This window comes from Temnothorax longispinosus, chromosome 12 (genome assembly GCF_030848805.1).
Source record: "Temnothorax longispinosus isolate EJ_2023e chromosome 12, Tlon_JGU_v1, whole genome shotgun sequence".
NCBI classification, from domain to species: domain Eukaryota; kingdom Metazoa; phylum Arthropoda; class Insecta; order Hymenoptera; family Formicidae; genus Temnothorax; species Temnothorax longispinosus.
Window position 1 is genome coordinate 12,402,639 of NC_092369.1, and position 23,221 is coordinate 12,425,859.

At 34.8% G+C, this 23,221-nt stretch overlaps 2 protein-coding genes across 3 annotated transcripts in view; one reads left to right on the forward strand and one right to left on the reverse strand.

The window, feature by feature from the left end:
- The window catches only part of Superdeath (Suppressor of ER stress-induced death), a 42,969-nt gene that overhangs the window by 18,864 nt on the left and 884 nt on the right, over positions 1-23,221 (reverse strand). The window lies entirely within an intron of this gene.
- On the forward strand, positions 7,025-21,541 carry LOC139822665 (organic cation transporter protein). 2 transcript variants are annotated; one of them, XM_071794589.1, is made up of 4 exons: positions 7,025-7,450; positions 9,473-9,951; positions 12,242-12,341; positions 15,249-21,541. In XM_071794589.1, exon 4 carries the CDS (start codon positions 15,360-15,362, stop codon positions 17,058-17,060), a length of 1,701 nt encoding a protein of 566 aa, XP_071650690.1. In that variant the 5' UTR covers positions 7,025-7,450; positions 9,473-9,951; positions 12,242-12,341; positions 15,249-15,359; the 3' UTR covers positions 17,061-21,541. The 2 variants fall into 2 exon arrangements, with proteins under 2 accessions (XP_071650690.1, XP_071650689.1); XM_071794588.1 differs by lacking the exon at positions 12,242-12,341 and having other exon boundaries at positions 7,026-7,450.

A 23,221-nucleotide genomic window follows, 5' to 3' on the forward strand; every position in this document is an offset into this window, starting at 1 on the left:
CTTACAGCTCTTCGTATTAATAATTAACTGGATTGAAGAATAAGCCATTTTTTTCACATTTAGATTTTTGTGATTAATCTTCAATATTAATATTCTGTTTCAATAAAAGTTTTGATAATATAAAGAATAAAATTTTGTTTTATTTATATTATTATTATATATTTGTTTGCGCCATTGAAGGTTTGACTCCGGAAAATCTCTAGGTTTTTAATTACTTGAAATTATAAATATTTCATTATTTTTGTCAATGAAAATTGTTGATTTTTTAATTCAAGTTTTACATATGATCAAATTAGTCTCAAGTACCGTAAATCTAAGACATTATGAATCATATAATGTCTTGAATTTACGGTCATCATAATTTATGATACGCCATATATGTAGATATATCTAAATTCTTACTGATCGCAGCTAACTGGAACCGTTACTTGCCATTTTCTTAATCTCGATCTGATCATTCCAACGACATTTACATCATCATTGATCCCCGGCGTTATCAGGGAATGCGCGCCTAAAGAGAAAATGAGTATTTCGACCCGTTATCAATACTTGACGATTACGTCGGTCATTGACACTGGAATCCGTTACTTGCAGTCGTGCGCTGGATGCCAGAAACTTGCTCGCTTGTTGTGCATAAGCTAAGTAATTCGAAGAAACTAACGCGAAATATATAACGAACGTTAAAACTGACGTAGACTAATGAAAAAACCTCCAGGATCATGTGCGCAAAAATATAACTATTACCGTCGTCTTCATTTTTAACATCCCAGATAGCACCATGTCCAAAATCGGGACATAAGACGTCTTAAAGATGTCTTATGCCCCGATTTTGGACATAAGATATTTGGGATGTTTCACCTTTATTTTCAGATAAAACCGCGCGTTCCTGCAGATCCGTCTCCGGATCTTGGCGCGCCGCGATTTTTTAGCAGCGTGTATTGTGCACAACGCGTACGTTCGCGGTATCTCTGCGGTAAACATAGCTTTTCCATTATCGTCGACGGGTACGCGCCACGCGCGCCAGAGAGAGTGCTTCGTCATTCCAGATTCTATCCGCCGGCGGGCCGATACAGCGCGTTTAACGTCTGACCCGCATTCCGTCAAGCAGCCTGAAATTTCGCTCTGTCCGCGCGTCTTCGTCCCCGTCTCTTCTTCCGCATCGCTCCCCCCCCCCCTGCTACGCAGCAGCCGGTTCGCGCGTCTCTCGCGTCTCTGCTCCTCTCTCGCTACGACCGTTCGGCAGAATATATTTGCGCGTTTGTGGTTAGCGCAATGAAAAATATTGTTATTCTGCAGCCAAAGACGTATACCTGAGCATACGTGACGAATCTCGCGATGCGCGCATGATGCCCATGCTGAATCTTTTTCTGTGCTCGCTAAGCGTTAGTGACGTCTTAAGACGTTATATTATATAATACGTCTCTTAGGCATCATATCGTAGACATCTTAGAGCCGATTTTACAGTCTCCGATTAATGTGATCCTCCGATTAAACTCACTCTGCATTTCTTTTTAACTGTCCCCCTAGAAAGAGACGAAAAGTGAGTTTAATCGGAGGATCAAGTTAATCGGAGACTGTGAAATCGGCCCTTAAAGATGTCTTTAAAACGTCTTATATCCCGATTTTAAACATGCTGCTGTCTAGCCAGGGTGATACCTTAATAGAACGCGGGCACAGACTGATGACTCCGGTTAGAATTTATTGCCTGAAGAAATACCCGCGACATATGTATCACGAATCGTGACGCGTTGCAACTTGCATGCCATCTGCATTTTCGTGCGCGATTTATCTAAGCCAAAAGTTACATACGATAAAAATTATGCTTACTTACTACATTTACTACATTTTTACATTTCGAATTTCCTCTCTGTGCATTAATTATAATAGATATATAATTAATGCGTATCAATTTTCAACGCTTAATTTTAACATCGATGTAAATATTGATGAAAAGTAATACGAATAAGAGAAAAGTTTTCGGATTTTTAAAAAATATATCGATACGACATATTAACGAGAATAAATTCTATTGATAAAATTCAACATAAATTTAATAACGCGAAATAAAAAGCTATTTTGTGAAAAACAAAAATAGTAAAACAAAGCTGAAAGAAATTTTGAAGCGCGTCATTATTAAATAAAATTAAATAAAATTATAAAATTTTTCTTTCTGTGTTTGTTATCGATATATTTTTGTCTTGAATTTATTGAAATCAATCTCTGTAAATATCAGCTAAATCGCTATCTAAAATTTTCGAAAAAAATAAAAAAATAATAAAACATTAAAATGTTGTAGTAATGTAATTGAATGCGTTCTCACGTTTTAAATTCAAGTCTTATTTTGTAATGCAATTACGCTTTATTCCGCATGTACTTGAGCTGGCGCCAGAAAGAAGAATCCGATAAGAACGTCGTTACATGGCGCCGCTTAATGAAACGTTATCAGGATTAAGCTCCAGTTGCACCGTAATACATCCCGTTGATTTATGCCATGTTGATATAACTAAAAAACAACAATGTAATTGCACTCGAATGTGTATACATACGCGGATAATTATCAACAATAAACTCGACGTTTGTCCATCAAACGTTAAGACGTTAAATATTTTGATTATACAAGTCGCACGTTGCGACTGTCACTTCGTAACACTTTAACGCAATAGCGCGTCATGATGTTACGCAATATCATTACGAAATTAGCACATCCTACACAGTTATTTCTCAAAGTCTTGTGTCTTAAGCATGTTAAAAGTCTATTTTTAAACCGTTTGTTTTCTGTCCTAAAACTTCAACGAGACTACATTCGCTCGGCAGTATATCTGTTTTTCCTCTCTCTCTGTGTGTGTGTGTGTGTGTGTGTGTGGTAGAAGAATTATTGTGTTTGAGCGTTTATAGAAATACATTTTTTTCTGATTATGAGATCATTAATCATACAACATATTATTTCCTTTTACAAACACGAAGAATTTTTATTTTTTAATCGACCATCTCTGATAACAATCATAACTCATTCGGGTAAAATTCTTGTTTAGGGGAGACACCTCCAGCGACCTTGCTCTTCACATATATTATAAAGATCATCCTCCTGAGATTAAAAGATCTTCCTCTTTAGATTAAAAGATTTTAGCCGTCGCTCGTTATTTATTAAAAAATTGTTAACGAAAGAAGTTTAAAAAATATAAGTTTGAAAAACATAAATGATTAATATGTAGGTATGTTAAAGACATCTTAATGATATCTTTAAAACGTCTTATGTCCCGATTTTGGACATTGTGCTGTCTGGAATCCGCCTCTTCCCTGCACCCTAAAAGAACCAAACCCAACCTATATTATTATGACAGTACCTTTTTAGTTTAGAGCTTCGCCTTCCCCCTCCCCTCACCCGCCCAAAAATATACTTCCAAATTTTTTATAACAACCTTTATCATTGTACGGTTCACGTATATCGCCGCTCGTGCGCGTTAGCGTATGCACTTTTGGCGCGAGACTATCGTGTCTATCGTATATAAATATCTTTTTAAATGTATAGAAAATTGCGTTCTATTCATTAAATTTATTTCAGGGCGGCAGTGTGGTCTAGTGGTAGAGCGCCAGACTCGTAATCTGAAGAACAAGGTTCGAGTCCACTAGAGCCATGTAAACTTTTGTAAGTTTTTTCCGAAAAGCTGCGCCCCCCGTGCAAGATAGGCTCTTGTGCAGAGCAAACTGGGCTCCGTCTTTCGGAAAAAGACGTTAACCCGTTGGTCTAAAGGGTTAAGTGAGAAGAGAAGGGTAGTATTGGATGAGAATTGAATAAAAGGTTGGGAACGTCCCTACAAAACGCCTTACAACCCTGAGGGGAGTCTATAAACGTATTTACCTTATCTTATCATTAAATTTATTTCGTTAATAACTTTTTAATAAACACCGAGCGACGGCTAAAACTTTTTGAAGATTACTCAGGAGGGTGACCCGTAATATATGTGAAAGACAAGATCATTGAAGATCCTTCTTTAAAAGAGTTTTACTTTTATTCGAAATAATAATATTAGGTGTTTGGGTTACATTAAAAGTATGCATTTATATTACAGCATTTATAGAAATAGATTTTATTTTTAACCAATTTAAAAAAAAAGGAAGGTTTTCAATTCGGCGAGTATGTACGTAGGTATGTCCACGATTTTCTCTGAAACTACTGGACGTATTTGGATGCGCTTTTCACTGTTCTATAGAGCAATCCTTCAGGAAGGTTTTAGTACATAAAATATCGTGTTGGAACATCAGAGTGCTAAGCAGTAAGGAAATATACGATAATAATTACAAGTTACTAATAAATTATTATTTTTTAATCGATTTCATTATTCATATTAATTGAATAAAGCACTAAAAAAATATGAAAAATATATATATAAATGTTTTAAAAATATAGAATAAAAAAAATCTTTTTAAATAAAACCGACTTCAAAAAAAAATTTTTTTAATTTTAAAAATAAAAAAGCTCTAAAAAGTATAAAATAATACTTTTTTTTTAGTCAGCGCCAAATTAATAATACTTTTAAGAATTTTTCTCAATTTTTCTAAATCGGCGCTAAATTAATAATAGGGGAGACCGGGGCTAAGCCGACACTATTTTTTCAAAGGCAATTTTTAATATTTAATTAAAATTTTTAGGCAAATTCAATGATATATATTTAAAGAGTGTTTCTTCAGGTACAAAATTGATTCAGGAAGTTTTGCTGTACGTCGCTTTGTTTTGCCGCCAGGAAAGGAAAAGTGACGCGAAGACAAATTTTCGAATTGAAAAATGACGGGGCGAACTCGATACCCCGCCGGAGCAAACTCAACACTTTGTTTGATCGACACAATTTGATCTGGAACTTATTTTTTTATTGTTTAAAAATAAAAATACATTGTTTATCAAATAAAAAGACATTGTGTATTAGAAACAAAAAGTCGGAATAAAGTAAACAATTATTTAAAATAATGCGAAAAAAAAAAGATTAAACTTTTAATTATCTTTTTCTGAACTGTCTGAAAAACAATTTATACACGTAAACTCGCGATCAGATGTACGCACACATTCGTCGTGAGCCATACGGTTGCATAAGATGCATTGTTTGTTATTAGAAGCTAATGAAATGTTTTCCGAATACACGCAACAGATGTTCCTTAAATCGTCATCGGAATCGGACGAAACAGTGACCTTTTTTGCGATAATGTCACTTTAGGTTAGTGTCGTCTTTGCTCCGGTGGCGTCGTGTCGACTTAGCCCCGAACGTCGTTTTTTACTTTTGTTACTCCAAAAATATATAAATTTTGAAAATATGCAAAAATTATTATCGGATTCGTATAAAGCATCGAATTTCCCATCAAAATCACTTAGCGGTAGATTCGCAAGAGTAAAGCTCGATGAAAGAGTAGACATTTTCAAGAGATCAGAAAAATTACTTTTCACTATCAAAAACACTTATGTCGCGTTAAAAATTACACTATAACTCAGAATGTTACCAAATTCCGTTGATAATACTGGCACATAAAGACGCATTTACAGTAGCAAAGGCAAGTTTCTACGATAGATTTAAATTGGCAAAAAGCCTAGTGTCAAGTTCGCCCCGCTGTCGGCTTAGCCCCGGTCTCCCCTACCTACTTTTAACCTTCTAGCGCCCACAGTTGCACTAGTGCAATATTACTTCATGGGCGCACCAAATTGTCCTGTCGACAGTGTCGACAACTGACGATCTTTTACTGGTATAGAGATTGTTATTTCTATACTTTACTACTTTCGTAGTAAAGTAGATCCCACCGTTCTAGGGCAAATAACAAAGCGTTTCCGAAAACAACATTGCGTCTCCGACTTAGGGTCTATGAGCACGAGACCGAAAATCATCCGAGGAACGTGCTCGAGAAACAAGGTTAGACTTATTTTTTTCTTAAATACGTGTTGATCCCTTTAGTTAAAGAATAAATAAATAAAAAAAATGATTGCGAGAGTTATTTTAACCTTTGGTTGTAGAATGGCAGGGTCAACGTTGCACTAGTATAACATAATTTAAACATATAACATAATTTTCACCCTTTAGGCTCCAAATCTTTTTCTACCGGTTTTTTTTTTACCTTCAAATAATAAAATAAGCCAAATATATGAGTTTCAGAATTTTATGACAGCGAAATCAAAATGCGGGCATTACAGGGTTAAGAATTCCTTTCAATTTTTTGGAGTCGGCGCTAAATTTATTTAGTAATTATTAATTTGACGCTGACTCCAAAACACTGAAAGGAATTCTTAAAAGTATTATTTCATACTTTTTTAATTTTTTTATAATAAATGCTATCGTTGGTCATACAATGACCTTTGTGTTTTACAAATGCAAGAATGCTTTTATTTTTTAACATCTCTGACAACGAGTACAACTCATCTCAAACATCAAAGAATTGATATATTCTGATGTTGATGATGATGATTATAAAATTGTCGATATTACATAATTTTTTTTTTCATTGATTGTAATAGCTTACGAATTAGCATAATCGATATTACACGAGTTATCTATATTGCGATAAATATGAGCGTGACATTCAAATCGTATCTGCAATTAGCATCTAAAACTTTTAACCCGAACTGGATTGAATTAGAAAAATGTCGAGTTAGTCACGCGATATTATCTTGAAACTCGATTCTGCTGAACGAAATGACAAAACAATATATATTGGTCACTCAATCGACATTGTCGGTCGTACACACGGGGCGTGTTTGTCGTCGTATCGCTTGCACAAATTATCTCGAAATTCTGTCCTCGCTTCTCGTGGATAAAAACGATTCAAGCCCTGGCAATAACTTTCTCTTTTATCGACGATTATTCAAGCGCTTGCGTCTACACGCGCGAGGAACACCGCAATTGCATTTAAAAGCAAGGCTAACTATTTTAATGTATTCGCAAAAACTCGTTAAAGCGATAACGACTTAGTTTTACCATAAATTATTAATCAATCAGCGGTTTGAAAACAAGAAAAGGAAACTCCTGCAGATCTGCCAGTCGAGAATCAGTCGCAAAATCGATCGCAGTCATTACGTTTCCGTATACGTCAAATTTCGTTAGATGCGACAGATCGACCCACAGACAAATCGCAAGTGAATACGCGCTATTGCCAATCGATCTTTCGACGTACAAAGTGAGCTTTGGCAACTTGAAACATCGACTAATTATGAATAATCTATCTACTTGTCGTCTTTCACGAGACCGAGCAGCCGCAATTTCTCGCACGTCCCGCGACGATCAGGCAATTATCGCCTCACTATAGGCTGGCTATGTAATGTCAAGGACGCAAGGCACACGCTTAAGTACACGCTTAATTGAAGAAGAATTTGGACCAATGACGCTCCAGAAATTCAAAGTAGCATTAAAGCTGTTGGGCATTACTTAACGTGTGGCAAACATATCGTTTAAAGTTGGCCGGCGGTAAAGCTGTGTTGGTACGTGTGTGAGCATATTATCATCATCTAACAGCGGTTAATCAACCAAACAATAATTTATTTAATGTCAATCAATCACGCACTGTGGAGTTCGGCGTACCCCATTTCCACTTCTGCGTTCATTGACACAGTTATCAGCTTCGTCTCTGAAAGAATATAGCCATCCGCTAATTCCGCCGCGAGTCAATGTGTCGCAAGAAGTTCGAGAAGAATCAGCATAGTGATGCTGGATAGTGACAGTGGTACCAAAATTGTTGTTTTAAAATTATACAAAGTTGTTTTAAAATTATAAATTGATTCTATCGAGAATCTCTTCGACATTGGTCTCAATTATTCTATCAATTAACGATTTAAGATAAAAAAAACGTGCACGTTAGGATAAAATATTCAATTGCGCAAAAAATATTCAAACGTGAAACTTTTTAAGACCCGCGTTATCGCGGACGCCGTGCGATTACCAGCGGTATCAAAATCTAGGAATGATGTGATGGATTTATGATAATGACAGTGCGATTAGTTTTCAACGTGAAGATATCGCGGCGTATAAAGCTGTCGCATTTATTTGTGTCGCGACATTTGCTGCCGCGAAAATACGCGACACAATGACAAAATGAGCCTCACACGGCGTAGGTAGAGACCGTAGCAACTGTATTCTTGAAGTCGACAAAGTCACGCTGAAATATTCCGTAGGCGACGAATCTTTATAATTTTTTGTAGACTTAAAGCAATTTATAATTTAGTATGAAGCTGATGCCAATTAACAATGTTATGAGATTAACTGATTTCATAAAATCTTTTTATATTGCTTAGCGTATTACAATAAAAATAATTGATAATTAAACAATAATTTTAATAAATTATCAATTTCTAGTAATTGCGTGCTTTTATCTCATGATATTTTCACAAAAACATAATCCCGAAATCGACAGCTTCTCATTCGGTATTCAACGTTCTGTTTTCTCTCTAAATGGCGAAGTAATTTCATAATATCGCAAAAAGTTGATTCCTTTCTCTTCTTTATTCTATAAACTTCGATACCACGAAGATTGGCACCTCGACGCAAAAAGTGAGCGTTTATCAAAGTAAAATGTCAGCAATATTCCGCGACAGATCTGTATACATAAAGAAATACTGTGATAATATGCGATATCGTCATGCTTCGATGGTCGCGCATATACGTGCTATTATTTGAGTATCGAAAATAACTGCTATCATCGATCAGTACCATCCGTAACACGCTCTCAAAACTACAGTGCCGAGAGTTTGCAAGCGTAATCAGTACAGTGATACAGTAACATGTGACTGATAAGAAATCTGGTTTACTTCACAAGTTAAACCACAAGTGTTTTTTCAATAGCTTATTACTTGAAATATTATTTTAAAAATATGATATATAAAAAAATCAAAGATACTATCAATAATTAGGGCGAAAACAGATCGAAACTCTACACTTTCGCAATCGGATTGATTAGATAATAATATTACCTAAATAATTGTGTAAAAATTATCATCTGATAATCAAAATTGAATTGGAATTGAATCTGGACCCTAAAAGAGAGCTACTTAAAATGTAATAACTAATCATTTTAATAATTTTGTAAAATATATCATCATAAATATATTTATTATATAATCATATATTTTCGCTCCACATATTATAAACTATAATCTACATCTTTCAAAGAAGGAAAAAGTGTAATTATTATAAAATATTATTTTTTATTCATTTCATTTACATTTAATTTATGCAATCAATGATTCTTTAGGATAAAATAGATTTAATAGACGAACATGAATAATACTATGGTATTTCCCTTTTTATGACTTTTTATCCTTTCTAATCTCTACTTTGAAAACCACAGTGTGCACAAGAAATGCAATAAGAAGACTATTTAATTTAATAAAAAATAACAGCAGAAAGATTATTTATTCTATTAAGAAATTCCACATGGAACTACTGCTAGTAATCACAGTAAATACATTACTGCGTAAGGTCATGTGTGTTGTTTTAATAATTTGCAGGCAACAACTATTTATAAGCTCTCAACTATGGTCGTCGGTTATTGATAACGCAATCGCCTTGCGCGAAACTCTTTTTCCCGGACGCCCGCTGCATCTCGCAGAGTGGAATTTACTGGACTAAAAGGAATAATCCATCACGCGGAAGAGGTTGAGCGCGAGTGACGATCGCGAGTGACTGTGTCGCGTGCAAGAGCAGCCGCAAATTTCGTTAAGTACTATAAAGTCTACTTGGAGGAATTGTCCAATCTCCTGGATTCAAGTTGGAGAACGGAAAACCAGTCGTTCTTCTCAGCTCGCCGAAGGCATTAGGCACCGGTGGTTCGCGCAGCCGCTCTCCCACGTTTCGCGATCGGGATCAATGTGACCGGCAGATTTATCGATCATCAACACACGAGCCATCCACTTGTCATTTTTTGTGATATCCTGGTTGTGATCGAGTGGATGCTACTCGTTGTGCGCTGCATAATTATAGACGAAAGGTACCTTTTAATATCAACAATAAGCTTTGTGTTAAAAGCTTTATGTCTGATTTGTGTTCGGTAAACCAATTTCTAACTTTTAATGGCAGTTAATTAGATCCCAATTTATCACAATATAGAATTTCACATATCGCGCGTCAATATTATTACGACAAATCTACATATTTCTATTTCTATTTTTTTATAGGTACTTTAATGATATATACATCATGATGTATTACATTACCGTAAAATTACCGAAAAATTTAATTTCTATTGTATAAAGAAAGAATTTTGATATACTAATTTTCAAGTTATTTAATCGATTAAGCAATTAGATCAAAGTATAATAATAGTATAGGCATCAGCATTTTGCTGCAAAATGCGTCACGTAAAAAGGTCAAATATAATTTGCAACGTAATATGAAAAAAGATTGCATTACCGACATAGACAAACTAGATTTTTTAGCATTGTACGCAAAATAATTATCGTAATTAAAAAATCTGTTTTCTACAGAAAAGAATAATTTATTATAATATAACGTATAATATCTATATTATATATTATAATATAACAGCATTAGATCTAATTAAAAATAATCCTGATAATTTAATTTATAAAAATTTACTTTTTAAAAAAAAGGCACAAAAAAGGCGTCAAGTATACGCGCCTGTCTACCTACAAAAAATATAATATCAGAAAATGACACCAAGTAGGAATAAATTTTTGGAAAGAAGCTGTTGCATTTTTTTAACTTAATCAAAATTTAAAAAATATTTTATGTAAAAAAACTTGGCGCAAGAAAACAGAAAAATTTACATTTCAACTTTGCATCACAATATCTCCGCTCGTAGGATACCTAAATGAAAAATAAACAGTTTTATTTATAATTCGAATTCAAGCTATCGATTGAGCCTACTCAGAATTTAGTCGGTTCAACCGTTATTGAGATCCGATAATCTAGAGTAAGAATCTCTCAAGTAGTTTCACGTATAAATACACGGTCTGTGTCTCGTTGCGCATATAACACTTGGCACGAGACACTATATACCGTCTCTTGATTCAGAGTATTAATGAAACGAATACTTATTTTTATTAAACAAGAGTATGGCATATTGAATTAACAAAATTATTTCCAATTAATAATCTAAGGTTGTTAAAATATAGCATCGTGTTTTCTGCGTAATAACTGCATACTTCAAGATAAAAAAAACTCGATGCCTCTAACACAAATAAAATTTATAATTATCAGAAAAATTAATAAAAAGATTTTTATGAAAGTTTCGATTTCGGTTTTGATCGAACTTAATTATTGACTTGACTAAACCAATATGCAACATATAATAATCAATATGTAATTAAAATTTTGTTCGAAAATAATGTAATATTTTTGAAAAATATTTAAAAAGAATAATGTAATAATCTATTAATTACATTACCTAAAAAATTTTAACAAAAATGAGAATATTTATTAATTATTTAATCAATATATTTCAGTTTCTCGACTTAACTGGCAAAGTTTCGTACATCAAATTTTGCACGACGTTTCGGCCCTTGGTTTGGGCCCTTATCAAGCGACTGTAATAACGTAACGCAATTTCAGGGGGGGGGGGAAGTAACAAATTACAAGAATACAAGACTTAAATAAATTAATCATACGTCGTGCGAAATTTGATGTACGAAACTTTGCCAGTTAAGTCGAGAAACTGAAATATATTTATTTATCACTGGCGAACTACGAAAGCTGTTTATATTTAATCAATGTTTGAAAATTTATTGAATTATAACGTTATATATTTTCGATGATAAATTTGAATGTCTTAATTTTTATTTAGCACAATTTGTAGAAATATAATTTAATTAAAAAATCAATATATACGATCTTAATGCTTAAAGGTTTTTTTTTATCCTATTAACTAGCAAACTACAGTACCTAGGAACTCAACCCATAACTTGCATATATAACATCTGATTTAATTACACTAATTACATAACATAAGTGTATTGAAAAAACGATTTAACTCCAGAATGAGAAGCATGGGGAAAAAACTTGCAAAGAACCCATTTCACATGACAATACAGAAACATTGAAAAAAGATGCAAATATGCACTCTACAATTAATCAATATCTACCCCTTAATCGGGAGATCCTTCATGTAATCTCTTCAAATTATTTTTGTTTTCCCTTAAGGAGATGCTGTAGTAACATTAATTACCAACATTTTTTTTAACACTGTTACAAGCGAGAAACCACGTAATGTTGAATGTTAAAATGATTGATGGCAATTGTCCACTAAAGACTTTATTCAGACACAGGTAAATAGTGAATCGAAGATGTAATCGTTGAGACTGGATTTGACGATTGACTGAGCAGAACTCGGCAGGACAAGTACTAGACAAGACTGCCTTGGTAACTATCTCCGATAGAAAACGATTAAAAACGGCTATATTTGTATCATTTTTAATCGTATCTTATCGGTTCTATCGTTCCATATTTAGAAGACAAATAAAACATTAATTGAATTGAATCAGTTTCTATCGTTTTAGATCCGAATAAGGAAATAACTATACAAATTTTATAGTTATGAATCGTTTTCTATATGTACAATTATTGCCCGTTTGAATCAATCGTATATACACGATATAGTATATATGGTATATTGTTATTTATGGTAATAATTTTACCGTATGCATTAATACGGATATACAAGAATAAAATGATAGACATCTCATCGATATTTATATGACTTAACCGAACCAACACATCTATCGTTTTTTATCAGAATTTTCCGACATACAACTTATCATTTTCTGTACAGCAGCTAATCGGTTCGTTTTCTGTTTACGACAGGATCCCATCAAGTATTTAGTAACGTGAATTTCTGATAGAGTATCGTAAATAAACGATTCACTAACCATATTAAAAACAATAAAAAATTTTTTATCGTTTTCTATCGTTGGCGGTTATCAGGGCATGGACAAGAACTAGACAAGAACTAACTCGAGTTCAACAGGGATCTTATTTTATACGATTTTTCATCGATAAGTCCTAACCAATAAAGCGTTCTAATGTCGGAAGTAACGATTGAAGCGGCTGATTAAAGAACAATAAAATAAAGTTTAGTATATGACGAAAAGGTCTGTTAGTATAGGATTAATTTATAGCTGTGATCAGAAGATATTGAAAAAGGGATTTGAAGTAAGTTACGTAAGGGTAAAGGCCTAGACAAATATGTAGTGTTAAAAATTATCTTGAGAATTTAGAAACGGAATTTGTAAATATGAAAAATCTAGAGTTATGGCACGTAACAGCACTCACACTGAGCTACGAGACATCCCCAACTTAAATGTTAAGAGTTAAGCGGGGAGCACACACTTTTGCATAACGCATAATACGTAAGCATAAGAAAACTGATTGGTCTATTTCCTTATGCATATGTGTATGGACCAATCAATTTTCTTATGCTTACGGATTATGCGTTGTGCAGAAGTGTGTGTCCGGGCCCTTAAACTATCATTTTATCTCTGACATAGTTCGATAGAAATTATTTTTTCTATACATATATGGGTGCTCTCCAGCAAGGACACGCTGTGTGTTACACTGTGCTACACCGTGTAAAATAGTTGTTAGAACGCAGTTTAGTTTCTTAGAGTGTAACACTAGAGTGCATTATAGTTTTCCATTCTTATTTTTACGAGTATTTACCGCATCTATAATAAACTTATGATTTTAAATTGTTAAATTATAAGACCCTGTGCACAATAGAACACAAATTAGGAATAAGAGTATATATATTAAATATTAGGATATATAAATGTAGAAATATTCCTGTAATAAATATTAAATATTTGGATATAAAAATGTAGGAATATGTTATATTTTATTCTTTTCTATTACGCATTATGTTTAATTAATTATTATGTCTAATTCCGATTCCTAATATTTAATATTTTTTCTTATTCGTAAAATGTGCTCTATTGCGCGGGCCTATAAGTCTCTCAAGGAGTAACGGTTTTTGTGATAAATCTCAACAATTTAACAGGTTACAGTACTCTGACAAGAGTAAATATTAGGAAAAATTTAGGAAGTTGTAAAAAGTTATAAATTAATAGAAGTATGAACTTTTTGTGACATATGTCTACTTGCTTTGTATGTTATCTACATTTAAAAATATATTTTTGTATAAAACAATTCTAGATTTTATGATACATATTAGGATCATTTTGTCCATTTCAATTCTGTTCTGCAAAAGAATCATACTTCAACAGTAACCATCCTAGTCTCAACAGAAGTGATCTGAAATCAGTATAATAAATTTTTTTATTCATTAGGATTATAATTATCGGTTTTCATGGAGTGGATTAAAAAAATATATATTTTGCAAAATGAAAAGATATATAAAGTTAAATTTAATCTCTTTACTAAAAAATTCGTGCTCGTGAAATAAATAAATAAATAAATAACAGTTATTTATTAAAATCTGCGAAAAGTTTCCGTGAACTGATGCAAATAATTATAGTAAATATTTAAAGTTGTTCGAATAACGTTCTCGTGGTTACAATTTTAAATATTCTATTCTAAAAAACACAGTGATAATAATATTCACTATAAAATATAATTTTTGTACACTAAGATATTGTTAAATGTACTTAATAGCAAATAACAAAAAATGTATACTCCTATTAACATACTTTTTGCAACTCCCCAACTTTTTCATAATTTTTACTTCTGTCAGCGTCTTGTAACCTCTAATTAAATTATATAAGGTAAATTGTACTTTTAATAAAAATATTTTTTAATTTTTGTATTGTAGTAGCTCATATTTAAGAATAAGCATGGCTACTAAATGTTAACAATTTTTTGAAATGGTAACACTAACCTGATTTACCTACACGCTGAAATTAGATTTTTACTGTGTCGAGCTGTGTAACACTGTGTCACTGTTGAAACTTGGAATATTCCGTGTTGAACACAATATTACATTGTGTCTTATGTGTCTCTTACTGGAAAGCACCCTATATCTCTCTCTCTCCCTCTCTCTCTCTCTCTCTCTCTCTCTCTCTCTCTCTCTCTCTCTATGTGTTAATGTTTTTTAAGTATTTTTAAGCAAGATTGTCATTTTATTTAATAACAGAAGCTTTATTTTATTTATTTATCAAATATAAATTATCTTTATAAATATTGTAATAATTCTTGACGAGAAATTTTATCTATGTACGTATATACATGCATATGTATGTATAAAATGTAAATCCGCAATCTTTTATATTCGCGATTAGTACGCTGAATAATTTACATCTGCAAATGTCCTTTCAGCGTAATCGTATGCAGCGCCTAACACGAGGACGACCAACGATTTAAATAACCACGATACCCGTCAAGGTACTCAGATAAATTTCCTGACTGCGAACTCAACGAGCGGCCGAGATGGCGAGCGTGGACAAAGATCTCGAGGAGCTCATGTCCCACCTGGGTGAATTCGGCAAATATCAGTTCCGGCAGTACTGCCTTCACTTACTCGCCGCCCTTACGGCCGGTGTGCACATGCTGTCTCTACTGACAGTCGCGGCGGTGCCGACGCATCACTGTGACATCCCGAAAGCGAATGTGTCGTCCGTCCTGACCAAGGAGTTGTTCAACTACACCGTTCACAACTGGAACGATTCCTCAGACGTGCTAGAACATCTTCCACGCCGTCTCGATAGCTGTCACTATTTGGACCGCGAAAACGTTACCCGGGAATGCGACTCGTGGACCTACGACACGACGCACTTTCAATCCTCGCGCGGCATGGAGTGGAACTTCGTTTGCTCGCAACGTTGGATGGGTGCCGCGGCGCAATCCTCGTACATGTTCGGCGTATTCGTGGGCGCGGTTACCCTCGGCAGTATGGCAGACAAGTACGGCAGGAAAATTATATTCTACGTCTCCGCCGTGGCACAGTTGACACTCGGAGTATTAGTCGCCTTGATCAACAACTACTATATTTTCCTAGCGATCCGTTTCCTGTACGGTATCTTTGGCTCCGCCGGCGCGTACATCACCGGATTCGTGCTGACGATGGAATTGGTGGGTCCGTCCAGGAGGACCGTGTGCGGCATATTGTTTCAATTGGCCTTTGCCGCAGGTTTTATGCTGGTGGCTGTGTGGGGCGCCGTGCTCAAGGACCGCATGTGGCTGCAGATTGTATACGGTATGCACAGCGCGGTCCTACTCGGCCACTGGTGGTGGATGGACGAGTCGCCCAGGTGGCTGTGGGCGCACAATCGCGCCGCCGAAGCGATTATCATCGTACAGAGGGGTTTAAAGGTGAACGGCAGCAACGTCCACGTGGACGCCGCCAAGTTAATCAGCAAATCGAAGGTGCAGCAGGAGACCAAAGAGGACAAGTCGCACGGCGCGCTGGATCTCTTCAGGACACCGAATCTCCGCAAAAAAAGTCTGAATATCTGCCTCAACTGGTTCGCCAACTCGATCGCTTATTATGGACTGGCGCTCAACATGGGCAATCTCGTCGGCAATCCGTTTATCATGTTGTTCCTCAGCGGCGTGCTGGAGTTTCCGGTATACATTTTGATAATATTTACCATGGACCGCACCGGTAGGCGATGTCTGGTCAGCGCGTTCTTGATGATAGGCGGGTTGTGCTGTATATGCGCCGCCATCATCACCGGCGCCACCGACGAACTGGCGGCCGTGGCCAAGGTCACGATAGTGCTCCTGGGCAAGGGTTGCATTGCTGGCTCGTTTGCCATAGTGTACAACTACACGGCCGAGCTGTTTCCCACGGTGGTGAGGAACACGGCGCTCGGTATCGGCTCCATGTGCGCGCGTCTCAGCGGCGCTCTCACGCCTATGATCTTCCTGCTGGACTCGCTGGACCCGCGAATGCCAGCCGGGTTCTTCGGCCTCGTCGCTCTGGTGGCAGGCTTCCTGGCGCTCTACCTGCCGGAAACGCTGAATCAACCGATGCCGGAGTCCATCGAGGACGGCGAGAACTTCGGCAAGGGCGACACTTGCTTCACCACCTGCATGGGCGGCGGCGCAAAAACCGCCACGAGCGATCGCGACGTCACGATGAACAAGATACACGAAAAAGACGAAAAGGAGAAATTGAATGATATATAAACGACCGTATTGTCTTAGGAAGTGCCTTCAATTAGTATTTATAGCTATAATTCGCTGAGATAAAAACGGACATACCTTGGTCTTGACATCATGCGGACATATCGTACTGCGTAGATGATACTGATATTAGAAATTACAAATACTTTTTTTAATTAGTCTAACTAAATATATCAGCTAATAATACGCACAATTTACTATTAAAAAGAAAACATTTAGAAATAATTTATATATCATGTACAAATAAAGCGAGAGAGAATTATTTCTTAAAATTGCATATATGTATATATACACATACAGGGTGTCCCAGGTTTTTCCGTAACAAACTTTACTATTATAGTACGTTCTATTAGCAGAAATAAGAAATAAATGTTATATAAACATAGATCCCAAAATGCTTTATTAGAAAGTTATAGCAATAAAGGTTAAAATTTTATATTGAAGAAGTAATAATTAATGGTCTTGACATAGATATGTAACACGCTGTTATCTTATCCGTTTCTTCTATTCGTGTTTACGATTTGAATTAATTGAAAATGATCATGAAAACTTGTATAAATACTAATAACGAGCAATATATACCTTCCCAGATAACATAATGTCTTAATGACGTCTTAATGACGTCGTAGTTAAGATGTTTTATAATATGATGTCTTAATGACGTCTTTAAAACGTCTTATGTCCCGATTTTGGACATTGTGTTATCTGGGTTGTAAAATATTGTCGCAAAATGCTGCGAGTTTTCACAAACAAAGAATACACAATATTTATTATTTTCTATACAGGTTTGTGTGCAGGAAATGCAAAGGCTTCTGATGTTAAAGAATATCAACGCAGTCGATTTCCTATATAAGAATCCCGCATCACACAGTCTTTACCAATGTTTATTTACAATTATGCTTGACGGATTCAAATTCTTAAAGTGATAAGTTTACATCGATGTATAGCTTGTATTTACATGGACTGGTGGCATTTTAAAATGCAAATTTAAGTAAAATTTCCAGACAGCACTATGTCCAAAATCGGGATATAAGACGTCCTAATGTCTTTAACCCTCAAACACACATGTGGGTTACGGTAACCCAATTCGTTCGGAACACGCGCCAGCATTTCTAAATGGTGAGGAGTAAGGGGTTGAGACCAGGGGGGGGGGAACTTACACATCCCCACTACAAATCCCCCGGTATAGCAGCTTTTATAGTGTGCTGAGTGCTCGACGCTGCGTAGCTATAGAATGTGTTGAAACATATATATGATTACGTTCATCCAGTGCTGTGATAACGTTTAAATAGCAAGGCGTCGCGGCGTCGGTTCGTCTCAAGAATTTTTACGGCATGTTAGATCCAGCAAATGTAAATTTCTTGATTTTGTACACTTTATATGAGAATAACGTGAAAATAAAGCGCATTGATTTCATACACTAGATCTCAGTTTGGCGCTCATCAAGGCGCTCTACGATTATAACTCTTCGATCAGATTTGAGAGTCCAGATTAAAAGTTTTCTAAAATATTACGAGATCCCCGAAGATCAAGATCCGCGCGATCTAATAACCGACAATAAAATGGAAAAACAAAAAAATTTATCTTATTATTTTTAACGGAGGATGTGACTTTTTATGCACAGAACATTTGTTTAATCATATACTTTAATAAAAGTACAAAAATCACCTAACTTCACCTCATCGATTAAATATACTTTTTGAAACAAATCATTATGACGTATTTTTTTTCTTAAACCAACTCATTACCTTTCCATTCATATATAATTAAACCCTCGTATCTCTTTTTAAAAGAAAATTGTGATTTAATTTAAACAACCGGTTTTTTCAATAAAAAATAATCCCAAAAAATATTTAGTCCAATACGAGCAACTAAATATTTTATATAGTTTAACTAAACATTAGTTAAATTAATTAATTCTTGATTTAAAAATTTTAAAAGCGCATGAATGCATTATACCTTTTTTAGTGCAACTTAATAATTGTTGAAACAACTAATGTTTAGTTAACTAACATGTTTAGTTAACTAACATGTTTAGTTGCTCGTATTGGACTAAATATTTTTTGAGATTAATAAATTTTTTTCTCAGTGTTTGGATCTTTTTTTAGTTCTCTCTCTTCTTTTTTTTCAAAGTATCTCGAATACCAGAAGTTTTATGTCATTTTCATCTATATATTCTTTTTCTTTAATGTTTGGTGTATCGATTAAAAAAAAAATGACTTTAAAATTGGTGCATTAGATCCCGAGATAAAAAAAAAGAAAACTAGGTTACGCTAACCTAGTTTTCTAATCATTAATTATTTTTAACGAGCAAAGGGAAGGATCGAGTATAAAACACTTTCACAATCGCAGTCAAATTATTGATATCTTACTTATAATAATTTATAACTTGAACAATATATTTTTAGATAGCTGATTTAACAGTCGACTGTATTAACGTGCAATGGGATTTGACTTTAATAAAGAGTTTTATTTTTATTTTAAGATTGAATCGAATAATTCAACTTTAATGAGTATCTCTTAAAGCGATAGTTTACTAATCAGCTTTCTTGACCTCACTCTACTATAACGGTGCCCGGTTAATCCGTTCTAATGCTAACGCGGTCTCTTCCCCGGGACGAAAAGCGACAGCTACCAACGATGTTGGATTAACCATGGAAAATTAGGATTTATCTGCGGAAAAATTCGTACCCCGCTGAATTTTTGCATAGAGCGAATGTCGTGTCGCAGCCAGTGATTACGTGCAAAAACAAAATATGGTCTTTACTTTTACCATATCTGCTCTGTTTAACAGAGATAAATCGAAAGCTTTAAAAATATTTAAAAAACGTGACGATTTGAGAAATTCTGCAGATTTTTAAAATAAAAGTATATTCGCCACAATTAATTTTTACTAATGGAGTACGCTTCCTTTTGGCGATGTATGACGCTTCACATAATGAGGAATCAATAGACATATTCAGATATTATTGTTTTGTTAATCAACGCTGCTTACTAAGGCAGTGAAATTATATACTCTTCCACCAACATCTATAGTGTTGCTCAACAGCATTTGTATCGGGTGTACTATCAAGTGCAAACATGGCTCGAGGAACAATCTCAATCCTGAAAACTGAGGATGGATAAGGAGGAATGATATTTCAGAATCGATTCCATCTTTGCTACCATCTGCACCGGACACTTTGTGAAACTCCATTTTTTGCAACTGCTCGAAAAGTTGTGGATTCAACTGTGGCTGCAGGAAAATTGGTTTAAAATGTTCAGCAGTGTGTGGTGTGGACATTCCCGTTGCCAGTTTTGCCTCAACACAGCACCTGATGCAATCGAAGAATGCTATGCCGACAGCTACGAAGATGTACATCCTGTAGATTTCTTGGTGGAAGCCATGAAAATTGAAGAAGTTATGAATATCCACCCAACGAAGGAAATTGAAGAAGAAGTACTTAATTGTTTTATTTCTTTTAGAAAAACAGTGAATTAGGCCTATTGGAGACACCACATTACAAAAAACGCGCCTAGCACTGTATCTCCGAGGTGGTGTGGAAAACAGTGCATTATCTCTGAAATGCATGAAAGTTGAAACTTTGTAAGCCACAGGACATGAAAACGATTGATCCTACGAAAAAAACTTATGGAATGTTTTTTATAGAGAATTTTATAAGCTACAAATTTTATAATAACTATTTTTGCCGTAGAACTAATGAATACAGAGATATTCGCAAAAAACTGTTTTTTTTTTTTACCTTTGACCCTCTGTAAAATTTTTAGCAGGGGTCACATTGATGGGGGGACTTTTCACATATTGTTTATAACAACGAAATAAAGGTCTATGCAAAAATTCAGCTAAGTGCAAATTTTTCCGCAAATTTGTTATTTTTTTGTCTAATTTTCCTGAGCTATAATGGGTGGCCCAGAAAGTGAGTGTTTGAGGGTTAAGACTGTTTGGGTTGTTTCTTATATATTTCGTATTTTTGCTATAACTTCTAATAAAGCATTTTAGGGCCTAGGTTTATATAACATTTCTCTCTTATTTCTACTTATAGAACATACTACTAGAGTTTATACGGAAAAATATACATATATGAGAAAGAAATTTATATGAACAATATTATATTTAATTATCCATCTGTATAAAAAAAAAATTTTAAGTATTCTAAAATTTTAATAACAAAATATATGTATATATGCGACAAAGGACAATATTTTTGATACATAGAAATTATGTATGAAAGCAGTTTCTATTTTATTATAAAATTATCAATATATTCCGTTGATTAGATTTATATAGCAGCGCTATTTACATTGTAATAGTTCGCCATAATACTGCAGTGACTTCAATTTTTTATAAAACTGTACACGTATATAGGAAACATTCAATGGATGCCTTCGAAATTTAGGAAATAAAATTATTAAATCGCAGGACGATCACGTAGTTAGTAAAAATATTCAAATACAAGCACTTTTACAGAAAAATAAACTTACTCGCAATAATTGCTTTCTTATGTAAAACCCTTCCATTATTTATATGACAGAATTATCATTGTGGTTTTCCTACATGTAAATGTTTGGTGATCAAGAAGATTTTAATTTTATGAGTAGGCAATTTCCGTGGTAGACGTGATTGAAAGTTCAAGCAACACCCTGTTTCCGCTGTAAAATCCTTCTTGTGAGACGCTGAAATAATCAGAGAGAGAGAGAGAGAGAGAGAGAGAGAGAGAGAATCAACGAGGAAATAAATTTGTTGACATCCGACTTATCTCGCTACTTTCGGCGAGATGAACTAGCCGAAGAAAGTTTGAGAGTATGCTAGATAACGGGAAGGACGCGAGGCGCTTTAGAGCACGCTATGATCCTAATGGCGAGGATGCAATTCAGACAGAATCTTCCGGGAGGACGCGGGAGATTCTCGGCCCTGATGAAACCGCCGACTCACTCCTCTCTTCCTAGCTAATGGAAAAACTTTGTCGCCTGGCCCAACGCTTTTCCAATCATAAAGTTTGAAAAATGGTCACGTCGGTTATCCGCGAATTTTTTTTTGCCATAGAATTAACGATGATAGGAAAAGATCCTATCTTTCTCTCTCTCTCTCTCTCTCTCTCTCTCTCTCTCTCTCTCTATGGAAAATTTCGTAAAGTTCTCGCTGGACACTTCAGTTGTTATAAAGGACCATGTGATCTTTATTTAGTTTATTTCTTAACTGATATTTTCAACGATAATTTATCATAACGTATTATATATTTTGTATTTTATTATAAAACTTATTTTGTATGACAGTTTTAAATTTTCTCATTATTTGTATTTTATTTAAATATTTTCAACATCATTTATTGTTAGATAAGACGATATCTATTATGTAAACGACATACAGCTTGTCGAGTTATCGAAGATTAAATTGTATTAAAATAAAACGCGAATTAATTCTGATTTCAGTTGGTTCATCTTTAATTGTTTATTAATAAATTAAAAATCAACTAGATCATAAAATAATAAAAATAATAATAACTAAACAAAATATATTTATTTCTTAAATCCCGTGCTAAAATGTACCGCGCATCACGGCTAAGCAATTACTAACGCAACACATAACACGCTTCACGAAGTTTCTGATCCTCAATGTCACGTCGAGTTTTCGCGCTTCACGAGACTCACCGGTGCATTTTGCAAATGCGCTCGCTATTTGAGGAAGAATACGTCCTATGGCGTTATGACTTATAACTTATACGCAAGCTACGACGCAACGGTTGACAACAATTGTCTTCTTGGTTGTCCGACGATTAGAAAATAACTACCGAGCAACCACCTGCACAACGCTGCTCGCATATCTCCCTTTCAACGCACTCTCTAAAAGTCGAACAGCAAAATATCACTCAAAACGAGTGAAATGCAAGTGTAACGAAACGTGAAAATTGAACCTGTGAACTTCGAATGATTCGCCAAGAAAGAGTAAATTGCGCTCTATAAGTTGAAGTAAAATCGCACTCTATTTCAGTAAAAGAACACTCTTTTCGAGTGCAGTAAATCAGTGTCCATAGGAGTGAATGATGTCACTCTAAAATTTTGAGTAAAAAAATCATTATTTACTATAGCTTTAGAGTGAGATCATATCACTCCGATAGAGCTAGCCGCTCTAAAAATTTGAAAAATTCACTCCCACCTTATGAGTG